Source organism: Sphaerodactylus townsendi, linkage group LG08, assembly GCF_021028975.2.
Source record: "Sphaerodactylus townsendi isolate TG3544 linkage group LG08, MPM_Stown_v2.3, whole genome shotgun sequence".
Taxonomy (NCBI): domain Eukaryota; kingdom Metazoa; phylum Chordata; class Lepidosauria; order Squamata; family Sphaerodactylidae; genus Sphaerodactylus; species Sphaerodactylus townsendi.
In genome coordinates, this window is record NC_059432.1 from 38,740,685 (window position 1) to 38,754,060 (window position 13,376).

General features: G+C 41.5%; 1 protein-coding gene across 1 annotated transcript in view; it reads left to right on the top strand.

The window, feature by feature from the left end:
* CFAP46 (cilia and flagella associated protein 46) overlaps positions 1-13,376 on the top strand; it is a 117,961-nt gene that overhangs the window by 60,819 nt on the left and 43,766 nt on the right. Inside the window, 7 exon segments of the mRNA XM_048507074.1 lie at positions 1,904-2,087; positions 4,872-5,031; positions 5,381-5,541; positions 6,385-6,486; positions 8,432-8,485; positions 10,399-10,563; positions 12,927-13,075. Of these exon segments, the coding sequence (XP_048363031.1) occupies positions 1,904-2,087; positions 4,872-5,031; positions 5,381-5,541; positions 6,385-6,486; positions 8,432-8,485; positions 10,399-10,563; positions 12,927-13,075 (975 nt within the window).

The following is a 13,376-nucleotide window of genomic DNA, read 5'->3' on the forward strand; positions in this document are numbered from 1 at the left end:
ATGATTCAGAGCCCTGCTGTGTTCAGAGGCCCTTTCAAAGAGGGAACTGTTCTGTCCTGTGTTTCTGCTAGTAGGAGAGAAATCCCAGTGTGTACCTTGAATCTACAGCCACATAAGAAAGAGCTACAGCATGAATGCAGTGAAATTTTAAAGGGGTAAATAAAAAGCTTACAGAATCTTTTTTAGCTTTGAGGATAACCTAGGAACATAGAAAAACTGCCTTAAACCATCACACCATACTTCTTGATCAGTAAGGCTTTCACTAAGGACTCAATGGAGTTGCCATTATCCTCCTAAAATCCCAAGATACCTAAACTGAATTTGACAGATATTACAGGTATTGGACCTAGGTATTTTTCCTTCCAAGTGCAAGGTTACCACAGAGCTATGGCAACCGCCCAAAGGCAAGAATACATCTGAACAGAGATTTGAACTCTGAACCCTCAAAACGCAAAGGCTGTTGCTCTGCCCACTGAGCCATTCAGGTCCTGGCAGGTCCTCCCCCCCCTTTTTTTTATACTAAGATGTTGGGAATTGCCTATGAAGTTGTGTTCATAACCTCCAGTCCTGAGGTAATGAAAGCTTGGGTCAGTCTAGCCAGGTCAGCAGAATCAACAAGAGTGGAAGTTTCCTAATCAGATGCAATTAATACAAGATGATTTTGGCTACTGCATCTATCTGCCATTCAAAGAACAATGCAGGATTCAGCACGAAGGTCAACTTAATTCCACCCAGAATTAGCGAATCTGACACACACCCAGGATACTTGCTTTCTTTACCAACATCACTCTGTCTTGTCTAGATTAAATTTCTTAGGCCTGAGAATACACTCTGTTCATCAACTTGTCAGATTTGCTTCTAGTTTTCATTGCCACCACTCAAGCCATCTCCCAACCTGTTGGTGATGTTCAGTGAACAGGAAGAGGACAGTGAGTAACAATCGTGTCTATAACTCCAGCAGCCTGCCATCCCAGGCTCTCGCCAAGGACTCAATGGAGTTGCCATTATTTTCCTAAAATCCCATAGAATATTCTTGGAAACTTGTCGGAGTCATAAATCCCTGAAAGCTGGCAAACTAACCTGGGCCAGCCATCAATGGATCATTATCAGTTCATGGCAAATGCCAAATTACACGCTTCCTGCTAGAATGCCAGTTTTCCTGTTTAGTGGAACCTGGAGAGGCCTAAGCATAATCAGACAGTGTTAACATGGAAGTTGTAAACTGACCCAACATTTGGAATAATAGCAATACCGACCCATGGGCTCTGAAGCAGAACTCCAAACACCTATATATATATAAATGTAACCATGCGTTTTTTGCTTCGAGAATAACACCCTACCTGCTGGCCCAAACGCTCGGAAAATTTCACAGACACTTACTCATTCCCCCAACTGTGTTCTTACGTACTTCCCGTTATCAGACAACACACCTGAGCCAGGTAAAACATCTTTTTCCTGGCGCACCAGGCCATGAAGCTACCTGAGTGTAACTGTCACCCTTAGAATGTTCGGGCCCTTAGAATGTTCGCTCAGATGGCCAGATGTGAGCAGTGAAAACAGTACATAGGCAATAACTCGAGTGGACGTGAAACACATACACAAGTTACCGTGTCAGGTGGGGTTCCCCCCCCTTACACGCAGGTACCTTTCACTCACTGTGCCTCACCCACTACTACCACACAACACACCTACTCTCCTACACATTCAGCGGAGGGAGAGGGAAGGGACGGAGGGGGAGGCATGCAAGGGAAGAGAAGTGAGGGAGGGTGTGTGTGTATATATATATATTTGTGTGTGTCTGTGTGTGTATAAATGTTATTTTAAAGGAAGTAAACCATCGGTTTAAAAACATAACAGCAAATGTATGTTAAATCACTTTCAAACCTATAATTCTTCTTTCTAGTCCAATTTTCAAACACATGTTATTGGTGAAGGCCAGACTTGGACGTAATTATATAATGGAAATTCAGAAATTCAAAGATGAAAGTGAGGATTATTTGTCCTATATGTGGCATCGTTTGGCACTAGTATCATCAGACCTTGTGGGGAAATTGTCCTGTTTCCAAAATGCAATGGAGGTTTTACAGGTCTGTATCTATCCTCATTGTTAAATATTGTTGTTAAACACTTCCAATTTGTAAAGATAGTTTTTAGTTTCAGTTTTGTATAGTTGTCTTGAAGACAACTGTACAATATCCAGTTTTATAGACTTATTATTTTTAAATTTTATATCTTATGTTCATTAAAATTGTTGAGCTGTTTGTGAAAGCTTATGAAGTCATATGATGTTCCAGTCACTTCTCACATTTGAAAATATTAACTAGGGTCAGTATGTTTAACGCTCAACATGATCCCCTCCATGGATACTTAAATGTAGAGACCAGGGCCATGGACATGATAGATCTTTCTACAAACCTGAGAAAAGCCCCAGGTTACCATAAAAATCTAAAAAATATATATTGTGTGGTTGAAGCCCCTCAAAATGATAGGAATAGTGCTTGTAGCTTTAAGAAACAAGTCTCTTCAGCAGCTGTTGTTAGGTAATAACAATGGTATTGCCAGCCTTGGTTTCTGTCAATGAAAGGCGGGCAGGGGGAGGTGCCGGACCGGGAAGCAATCACTGCATGATGTTCTTAACTGACCCAGAACTGGCTACAGCAGAAGCCACCACATGAAAACCAATGTGGGGGTGTGGTTAGAGTTTCAGGCTCAAATCCCTACACTTCCATGAAAGCTCACTGAGTCAGTCACACACACTGGCACCCTAACACTCTTCAGTTGTGAGGATGAAATGGAAGAGAGGAGAATGATGTGAACTGTTTTGGGTCCCCTCTGTGGAGAAAGGCAGGGTGTAAATGAATAAATAATAAATATATAATACATATAGCTGAAGATGAGAGGCAGATAAAAGATAGATTGATTGGTGGGTCAGGAGAAGGAAGCAGGAAAAGGGGAGAGGCTGTGGGGCTATCAGGGAAATGAAAGGAGAAATAGTGTGGAAGGGGAAAATGAGATGCTCACCCAAGCCATTGCAGGTTCACTGCTTGTGTTTATTAACCTTCATTTTTCCCTTTTTTGTTTTAGTTTCCTTTCAGTTATGTATTTATATTTAGAGTCTCTTGGACATAGTGAGGAATTTTGTGTAAGTAGTTCAGTCATGGATTGGATCCAGTCTATTTGACCACCAAAAATGTATTATGTGGATCCTGGGACCCGCCTGACCAAAAGCAACGTGAAAGGAGGGCTGTAAAGAGGGGGGAAATAAGTATTATTGAATTAAAAAGTTGACTGGATTCAGTCCAATTAAAATTATACCTACCAATGTGTGAACCTTCATTTAGAGGCTTTTACTGTATTGAGCGGCTTGGGATTTAACTGCTTTGGTGCCAGCCTCCATTGGATTGGATCCAGGAAACAATAATCAAGTTTGGTTTGGGATTGAACTCTGGGCCTTTCCCCACTTACCTTAAGCCCTGCGCTACTCTCCTCAAGTAGCGCGGGGTCCCCCGGCACTCCCCATGACAGGGGCGGCAACAGCGCAGCCGCCCCGACGCTGCTGCTGTCGCACCCCCTCAGCGCGCGGCATCCCTGGCGTTCTTGTAAACGGCGCCCGGGCGCACGCCAGGGATGCCGTGCACTGAGAGCAGCGCACGGCATAGGGGGGATCCTCGAGAGTGGGGAAACACCCTCTGATCATGAGCAGTGCTGCAGTTTACCACAGCTTCCACTGGATTGGATCCAGGAAACTATATCAAGTTCTGTTCCTGGAAAGGCTGGATCGCCATCTGTCAGAAGTGCTTTGATTGTGTGTTCCTGTTCCTAAATGGCATGGGGTTGAACTGGTTCCCCACCCCCCCACCCCGGGCTCTTCCAGGTCTATGGCTCTATTATGTTTTAGACAATTCCATGGTGGCTCAAATGTATTTTGGATTGCATACCATATTCTCTTCTATAATAAGATGTCTCTGCCCATTGAGGCATCAGGCAAAGTTATATTTCATTATTATGGTGTTTACCACAATAGTAAACCCAGCCACAATGACTGCCCATCCCACTGTTTCAGCAGACCAGAGTCTGAATTTATAGAGCAGGTCTGAGTCTGTGAACATCGCACTTATCCCAAAAAACTGTTTTGTAGTCAGAGGATAAAAATTATTTTTATTGTAATTCAACTTACGACCTGTGCAGATAGCAGTTTCCTTGGAAGCTAATTTAGTACAGTAGTAAAAAGGAAACCTGTGCAAGCACCAGGTCATTTCTGACCCACAAGGTGATATTTACTAGGCAGACTATGTTTATGGGGTGGTTGTTATTGCCTTCCCCAGTAATCTACACTTTACCCCCAGCAAGCTGGGCAGTCATTTTACTGACCTGGAAAGAATGGAAGGCTGAGCTTACCTTGAACTGGCTACCTGAAATCGACTTTCATTGGGATTGAACTCTGGTCATGAGCAGTACTGCAGCTTACCACTCTGTGCCACGTGCTGAATACAGCAGTAAAGGCTCTGGAAGAATTAAATACTAACTAGTATGAGGTTGTAGCTGGATTATATTCTCTAGTACTTGTATATCTGTCTTTGCCAAACTATGGTTTGTTCTTTTTTCCTACAAACCAGGATAAAAATCCATGGCTTAGAGCTTAGAACCCTGGTTTGTGGGGGAGAAAGCAAGCTATACGTTGCAATTTGAATGGAGGTTCAAAATATGGTTTGTTGCAGAAGTGGAAGTCTTTAAATTGGAAGGCATGTCAATGAAAAGGAAAACACAATACTAAGTTTGCCACAGGAATACTTCAGTTTGAGGCAAACCTTGTGTCTGAAGCAGTCAGTAGCAACTAGTCTAATATTGGATTCACCATCTTTTATTAATAGAAAAAAGAATTTGAACTGAAGAAAGTTGATAATATGCTAGAATTTGCAGAATGGCTGTACTGCAACCAGTTTCCTCTGAGTGAAGCCATTAAGCATGTAGATTGGGCAATAAATATTTTGCTCCATCTGAAACCCATCACAAGGAACGTTGAGGGTGAAGGTACATATTTAAATAACCCTAAAGGAGTTAACGATTTTCTACTTGGATTTCTTTCTAGTCTGTTTTGTTATTTTTGTGACATTTACAATTCCCAATAAGAATTGATGCATCTGTGTAGTTGTGACTGTATTTTACAATGTTGTAACAGTATTATCTTCAATTGGTTTTCAATTTGTTCGTCCTCCCCTGAGTTGTATTTTCCCTTTATTTTCATTTGAAAAATATTTTGATATTAAATTATGGAATCTTCTGAGTCAGACATCAATATGCAGTTGCATCATGGTTGCTTTTTAATGGGAGAACAAGTGTTAAGCAAAAAATAACAATATATTGTTGTTTTGACCCCTAGATACAAGCAACGAAATTACCGTTGACGATTTAAGACATATAAAACAGTTAGAAGGTTTGGTTAGAGCTCATACAATAATGGCTGTCATTTCTGGCCATGGTTCACCTTCTCATGAGCAGCACTGTTTGATGGCATACACTTTCGTGATTCGCATATGGCAGGTGAGGAGATAAAGGATCTGGGCCACAGGTGATATCTGAGCTTCCAACTGTGTGCCAGCAACACCTCCAGATGATGCACCTGCTAATTCAGGAGAAGTGCAATCCCTTCCATTTACCAATAGCACCTCAATCTTGTCTGGACTGAGCTTCAGTTTATTATCCTTTGTACATCCCAGTAACTTCTTAGTCCAGCACTTCTACAAACTTGAGAAGCTTGCAAAAAAGTATCAAAAGTAAAAGAGCAGACTGTGAGCCCACTGTGGTCCAGGAGAGTGGGGTAAAAATCAATCAATCAATCAATCAATCAATCAATCAATCAATCAATCAATCAATCAATCAATCAATCAAGAGTTTAAATAAATAAATAAAAAGACTACTGTGGGTTCTCCAATAAAAAGCAGAAATGGTCAACCCCCTGCATTACCTAGCAATGCAAAATGACGCACAAAAACTTTTTGTACAAGAAAAACTTGCAGTTAGGAGAAATAAAGGGGGGCAAGGAATGGGGGGAAGCGTGCAAATGAGTCTGCTTAAGTGGGAATAAAAATCGGGCAGATTGGAGAGGGCCAAGGAAAGCGAAGCGATTCACCTAGATCAGAATAGAGCTGCAGTGGTTTGGAGAGGTTCAGACTGACACTTATTTGTATATAAGCCTAGTCTTGTTCTTTTTAAACTCAGGTGTGTCCTACCAGTTACAAATCTCTAAATCTGAGTTGGTTCTCTTTACTAGTGTGTCTCATGTTCTGTTTTTAACTGTACTACCTCAGTTGCAGAAGTGTATTATTAATAACCATTTTTGTACATTTTTATCCTAAAATTCAATGGGTTTTATTTTTTGCTTAGGTTATATTGTCTTCAGCAGGATCTGTTTTGAAAACATTGGCCAAAGCCTCTCCACCACAAATAGCCACTCCCAAAACACAAGGAAAAAAGGATACAAAACGAGTAAGATGCTCTTCTATATCCAAAGCTTACTTTTTTCCCCTTAGTTTATTGAAGCCACTTATTTCTCACTTTTCTTTGTAAAGATGTACGCTTTTGTGTTATTTTTAGGCAGATTGTGAATAGTATAAGTATATAATTTAATGCTGTGTAAAGTATGTAATGCAAAGTATGTAATGCAATGTAAAGATATGTAAGAATGTGATGTAATGTCAACAATGCCTAGTAATAAAATCATTACAGCCACCACAGAAAAAAAAAATCCTGGTCCCAACTCTCCACCCTGAGAAGAGTCTCAGAACATTTTAGTAGCCAGTTGATACATTTCTGTATCACCTTTAAATTTTTTCAAAGGTGAATTTTAATTTTTTTTTAAAAAGTAAAATCATAGAACCCAATACTAGTCAACAAGTGAAACAAATAACATAATTAAAGAGGAGACTGAAAAACCATGAACATGAAGCTCACAAACAATGCAATCCTGAGGATCGGAACTGCTGAGAAGGGGTGTGACCCCAGTGCAAATGTTTCCCTGTTCCCATCAGTGCTGTCGGCCCTCTGCTGTCTTGAAAGTCTGTTCACTGATAACACAGATGTAATAAGCATTCATTCATTCATTTATTAAATGTATACCCTGCCCACTGCTCACCAGAGCCGGGCTCAGGGCTCCTTACAATATGAAAACCATATCTGTGCATACAACACAAAACAGATTTAACATTTAAAATCTGACTTTTCAGATGGCGCACTAAAACCTAGCCTGTTTTCATCCCTCATCCTAACACAATTTCATTTTTTAAAAAAATTAGGAGTGGGGAAAGGGGGTGCAAGTTGACAGTGTGCCAGGTATAGGTAGATCAATGGACTCACATGCTGGGAGTCCGGTCACTGGGATGCACATTTAAGGTCCACAGGCAAATAGTCCACATTGGGATGGCACACATTGAAGGGCCATAAGCAACTAGTTCATAGCAGGAGAGAACATATGGTCCAGGCCTGCAAGATCACAGTCCATGGTGGGGGAGCAGGCCTCTCTGCAACAGTGGATGGCAGCACTTAGGCGGTCTCACCTGTGAGCCCGGTGGTTCCCCTCTGGCAGTCACGGTGGGGTTGCTGGTCCCTCCAGGGTCCTCAGCGGTGCTCCTGGACACGCTGATGGCGGGTCTGGAGGTCCAGGGTGTTGGCCTCTGTCAGGTCCTGGTCTCTGTCTATCTGGGCTTGTCCGCTCCAATATCTCTTGGCTTGTCCGCTCCAATCTCTCTGGGCTTGTCCAAAGGCCTGGTGGATCATCTCTATCTTGCAGGCCCTGCAGAACTGAATAAAACAGAGTGTTCCACCAAGCTGGAGTCAGTGCCAAAAAAAGCCCTAGCTGTGGTTAAGACCAACCAAATGGGTGCTTTGTGTTGTTTGGGCTGAAGAATACAACTCCACCATTCAGCTTGGCCTTCATAGTGTTATCCCCCCTCTCTTCTTTGTCCACTGGTTGGTATCTCAATCAGGTGAAGGAGGAAGTAAATGTTTAAGGAACTGTGGGGAGGAGTTATAAAGCAGAATCCTTTCATCTTCATTTCATGAAGTGATGATGGCAACAGCCCAAGGCAGCTGACCTATGCATAGCTACTTGGGGAAAAAGCACTGCTGGAAACTGTGGATTTTATTTGTAGTAAACCTGGGTAGGATTGACCTCTAAGAGTTTCAAACCTGTGAGAAATGGTGTCAGCGGCATCCTGTAAGTCCCATCTCTGTTCCATACACCTCACTGGCAATTGACTTGCTGTTGGCCAGAAGTGAAGGAAGGTCTTGACCTCTGTGAAGAGCACAATATGTATCTCTGGGACTTCTGTTAAATCACAAAGTAGATGTGGAATTTCAAATGCAGAGGCATATGTTTGTTAAAATTCTGCATTATTAGCAACATTTTGATGGACCTTTTCATTTTTTCTGAAAGATGTCATCAGCAAGCCCTACTAGAAAAGACAAATCTTCTAAGGATGTCAAGCAGGTACTCTTTTTTATGCAATGTAATATATAATATTTTAATCAATACCCTTTCTTTTGATCCAGTAGATATTATATCATTAGATTTGCAAAATGTACCTCTGCAAAGATTCCTGCATAAGCTTAGCAATCAGAGGCTAAGAGGATGGGTCTTTTATGGATTAAAAATGAATTAAAGGACTGGAAACAGAGAGTAGGAATAAATGGACAGTTCTTGCCATGGGGAGAAGTGAGCAGTGGGGTCTCAGGATTGATTAATTAATTAATCCAAAGCATTTCTATGCCATCTTTCTGCTTAAATAACGTTCTCAAGTTGGATTGGTGTTATCAGTACTGTTTTATTTGTTTGTAATATATTATTTAGATTCAGGGATGAGCAGGGTAGTAGCAGAGTTTGCACATTATACCAGGCAGATTGTGAAGAGCTACAGGAGGCGAGGATGTAGGTAAGGGGGCGGGGTTTTTGGGTTCAAACCCGAGAACATGTTGGACATTACATGTCCGACTTGCTTGAAACAATGAATTGAATGGAACAGCTGGAAAGCCCTCAGTCACCGAACCCACCCCATAAGAAATCTATACCTACATCACTGATAGGAGGATATTCTAAATTGGGTGAATGACAAAACTGTTCAGCCTGGCAAAATGAAGCTCACTGTTGGCACCTATTGAGATGGTTCATATTGGAACAAAAATCATAACTAAATGTATGCTGATAAGGTCTGAACTGGTTGAGAATGACATTGAAAGAGATCTTGGGGTTGTAGTGGAAAGTTGGATGACAATGTCCACTCAGTGGACAGAAGCGGTAAAAATGGCAATATGCATGTTTGAGATAATAAGGAAAGGAATTAACATCAAATGACTAGTATTGTAATGCTGCTGTATAGAGCTACGGTCCAGCCACATTTGGAATATTGTTTGTGCTTCTGGTTGCTATATCTTAATGTTGCAGAGCTGAAAACCTATGCAAGAGGACAACCAAGAGGATTAATGGTTGGAGCACTTTTCCTATGAGGAAAGGCTAAGTAATCTGACTTTTCAGTCTAGAGGCAAGATGGCTAAGAGTGAAGAACATGAATAGAGAACTTTTTTCTCTTCACCCAGCCAATGAAGTCTATAGGCAATGTGTTCAAGGTAGACAAAAGGAAATGAGTAACTAAATTGTGGAATTCATTGCTGATGGACTTTGCTGATCCTGCCCCTCAAACAAGTCTGCCCTGTGTTATTTTTCCCAAACCAGCTTTTTTGAGAATTACACTATTTGAGAGTCTTTTCAAAAATCTCAGCTTGAAGTTACTCGTGAGCAAACAGTCAGGCAGGAGGCGCCTCATTCCTTCCATTTTACTTAAAAAAATTTGTGGCTTACATTTGCATAGCTACGCAGGTGCAGATAGTCATTTCATGAGACATCAGCATGACTGTGGGGATTCATTTGTGCATGCCTGTGTAGCTACACATCAGTGGGAAATAAATAAAAAGAGAAGTGTCTCCGTGCGAAGGCGCAGCAGCAACCCGGATTGTTTCTGTGGGCTCCAGTCGCAGCCTGCATGCAAATGCGAAAACAGGAAAATGGGTTACTTTATCCCAACTGCAACCCGCTATACATTTGCTGTGCAGAAAGGACCATAGTGATGATGATGAATACTGAGGGCTTTAAAAGGCGGTTTGACAGATCATTGGCCCATCAATGCCTGCTAGCCACAGTGCATAAAGAGAACCTCCATATACAGAGACAGCAAAATTCTCAGTACCAGTGCTGGGAGACAGGATCAGAAAGTCTTGGCCTTTTTTGTCCTGTTTAATGTCTATACATCCCCGCCCCAGCCACAATTTTGACTGTGGTGTGAAAAAAGATGCTGAACTACATGGTTTGATGCAGCAAATTTGTTCCTTACTATTTCTTTTTATTTGCAGGCTCAGTCAGTCTTAAAAGAGAAGCCTAAACGGAAAGGACCAATAGAAGCCTTACCGGCAAGTGTAGAAGAATGGGCTAACTATGACTGCCCAGAGGAAATTAGAGAGTCTTTTAAACAGGACCCAAGTAGCTTTGCTCTGAGTTGCTTAAACATTGTAGCTCCTGTAAGTAACATTTTTAAAGTGATACTTTTAAAGATAAAAATGAGCATTCTCATCTAGCTTTCCCAGGGCTAAACTACAGTTATAATGTCTGCAAGTCCACCCCAGGGATTCACAGCCATACTGCACCTGAGACTTCACAGTGGAAACTCAATTTTAAAATATTTTAGAAGAAGAAGAAGAAGAGTTTGGGTTTATATCCTCCCTTTCTCTCCTGCAGGAGACTCAAAGGGGCTGACAATCTCCTTGCCCTTCCCCCCTCACAACAAACACCCTGTGAGGTAGGTGGGGTGAGAGAGCTCTGAGAAGCTGTGACTAGCCCAAGGTCACCCAGCTGGCGTGTGTGGGAGTGTACAGGCTAATCTGAATTTCCCAGATAAGCCTCCACAGCTCAGGCGGCAGAGCGGAGAATCAAACCCGGTTCCTCCAGATTAGATACATGAGCTCTTAACTTCCTATGCCACTGCTGCTTTAGGTGTCTGATTGGGCTCAGGACTGCAGCTCAGGAAGAGGAGGAGATGGTCCTTCCTCTGCCCTCCATCACACTATTTTCCTGAGCAGTTTCAGCTCAGAAAAATGGCACGTGGGAGAGGGGAGGAGCCCCTCCTCACCCTGAGCCACAATCCCAATCTGAATTGGACCCACACACTGCTTTTAAATTGAGTTCCTGCTGGGAATTCACAGTACAGCTGTGATTTCTCATGGGAAACTCATATACATTGTAAAGTGCAGTTTGGGGGTCAGATTTATATCAGTCCCAACAGATTTTTGCAGCAGAAGATCTTGAATCTGCAGTATCTGTTGATAAGCTTTTCACAGGATGATCACCAATACAATGGTTTGTGTCAATTTACTCTCAAGCATTAGTTGCCCTCTTCTACTTTTGGGCATTACAGCTGAGTACAGACATATCTGAAAACAGGAATCAAGGATCATACCACCATTTTTCCATTCTGAAGTGAACCCACCTTCTTCCTATCTTCATAACATAAATAACTTTAATCAGCTGTTCATAATGTTGGTAAGTGTATCCCTTGTGCTCCACCTGAGTAAGGACTATTAATCTTTTAAGTGCGGCAAATTCATTCATCCAATTAATGCCATTCATTGGCATATTTAAAGGAACACTTTCACTTTTTTAAGCATAAAGAAGTACACTTTGTGACGGCCATTTTTTTGCAGTGCAGGTGTTGTAATTGCTTATTTTGTTGATTTTTAGTTTATTGGACATTCTGTTTAATTCTCTTTTTATTCAGAATTTGAGTTGCAGCAAAGGCAACTCAAAATAGGGAAATAGGCAACACAAAATAGGGAACTCCATTCAAAACAGGGAAAATTGAAGCCAAACTACATAACTTGGTATACACCAGAGTCCTCAACCTTTGGAGCCTATGGGCACCTGCAGAATTGGGTGGTGGGCCTAATAACGAAATGACTGCCACAGGAGGTGAGTCCAATCATAAAATGGCTGCCACAGGAGTGAGGTTATATGTAATACTAATACTACCTCTTCAGCATTTTAGGCAGAAGCTCTGTTTAATGGGATGCCTTTTCATCGCCACAGCCAATCAGAAGCCCTGTTGGGCAAAAGCCTCACTTACTTTTAAACGCATTTGGCAGACTCCAGGAAAACTGTTGGTTAGGTGGCATGGTGCCCATGAGCACCACATTTGTAATGCCTGGTATAAGTTAAAGCATCTCAGAGGGGAAATTAGAAGGAGGAAATAACTTCTTAAGGTCAATTACTCACCAGCGCTGTGGTGCGCGATGGGAGCATGTCTTGGCAAGAAATCTTGTCCTGATGCACTTCCTTATTGCAGTGTGCCGAGAGAGGAGGTGCATCGGGGCAAGATTTCTTGTCCCAACGCGCCTCCTCTGGCCCCGTGCCTGCTTCTAGCTTTCTGGGGAAAGCGAGAGCACTTTTGGCATGACTTTTTGCACCAGAGCGGGGCAAGGATGGGGAATCAGCCTGCAGTGGGTAATCAACTAACCATTCTGACATCTGACCCTTGCCTTTTCCACATCACACATACCCAGGATGGTTTCCCCCCAAAGGATATTTATTTTTGCAAAAATAAATCGGGTCAGAGAAGTTGCAGACGTGACCTTCAGTTAAAGTTGTGTTCTTTCCCTACCACTTTAGTGCTAAATTACTCTCTCCTAAATTACCTATGCTAAGCATCTAGTGAGAATTTATTGCACGTGTTTGAAAGGAATGTGTAGTTTGTACTTTAAATAAGATATACAAGAAATTTGTTGGTTTATCACAATATCATGGTGAGTATAATTTCAAATACCTGAAACAAAGAGTTAAAACTGACAAACTGAGATTAAAAATTGATGACTATTTTTCTTTTACTTTTTAGACACGCACCTTGTATTACCTAGACCTATTAGTTAAGGAGCTAAAGACAATTTTGTGCATTCACTTCACTCTTCCAGTTCTCCAGCTGGCTGAGGTGATCGCTCGTGATGTTATAGAAAGCAAAAGTCTATCAGATCTGTACCATCTTCGGTTTGTATCCATTACTTTGAAGTTACTATGAGACATTTCAATTTCCTTTCTTGTGTTCCATAAATGTTGAGCTTGGGTCCATCCATGCTTTACATAGTTCAAACCACTTTCAGAGATTTTACATCAAGAGAATATTCTTATAATTTCTCCCATGCCTAAAATTACATGTAAGAATGCAAAAATCAGTGTTCACATAAATTATATGAATTTATGTGGTGTGTATTATCTGTATGTTCAGACTCAGTCTACTAATATCTTTGACATGAATAGATCTGTTTGTTTAAATTGTTAATAAAGTTTA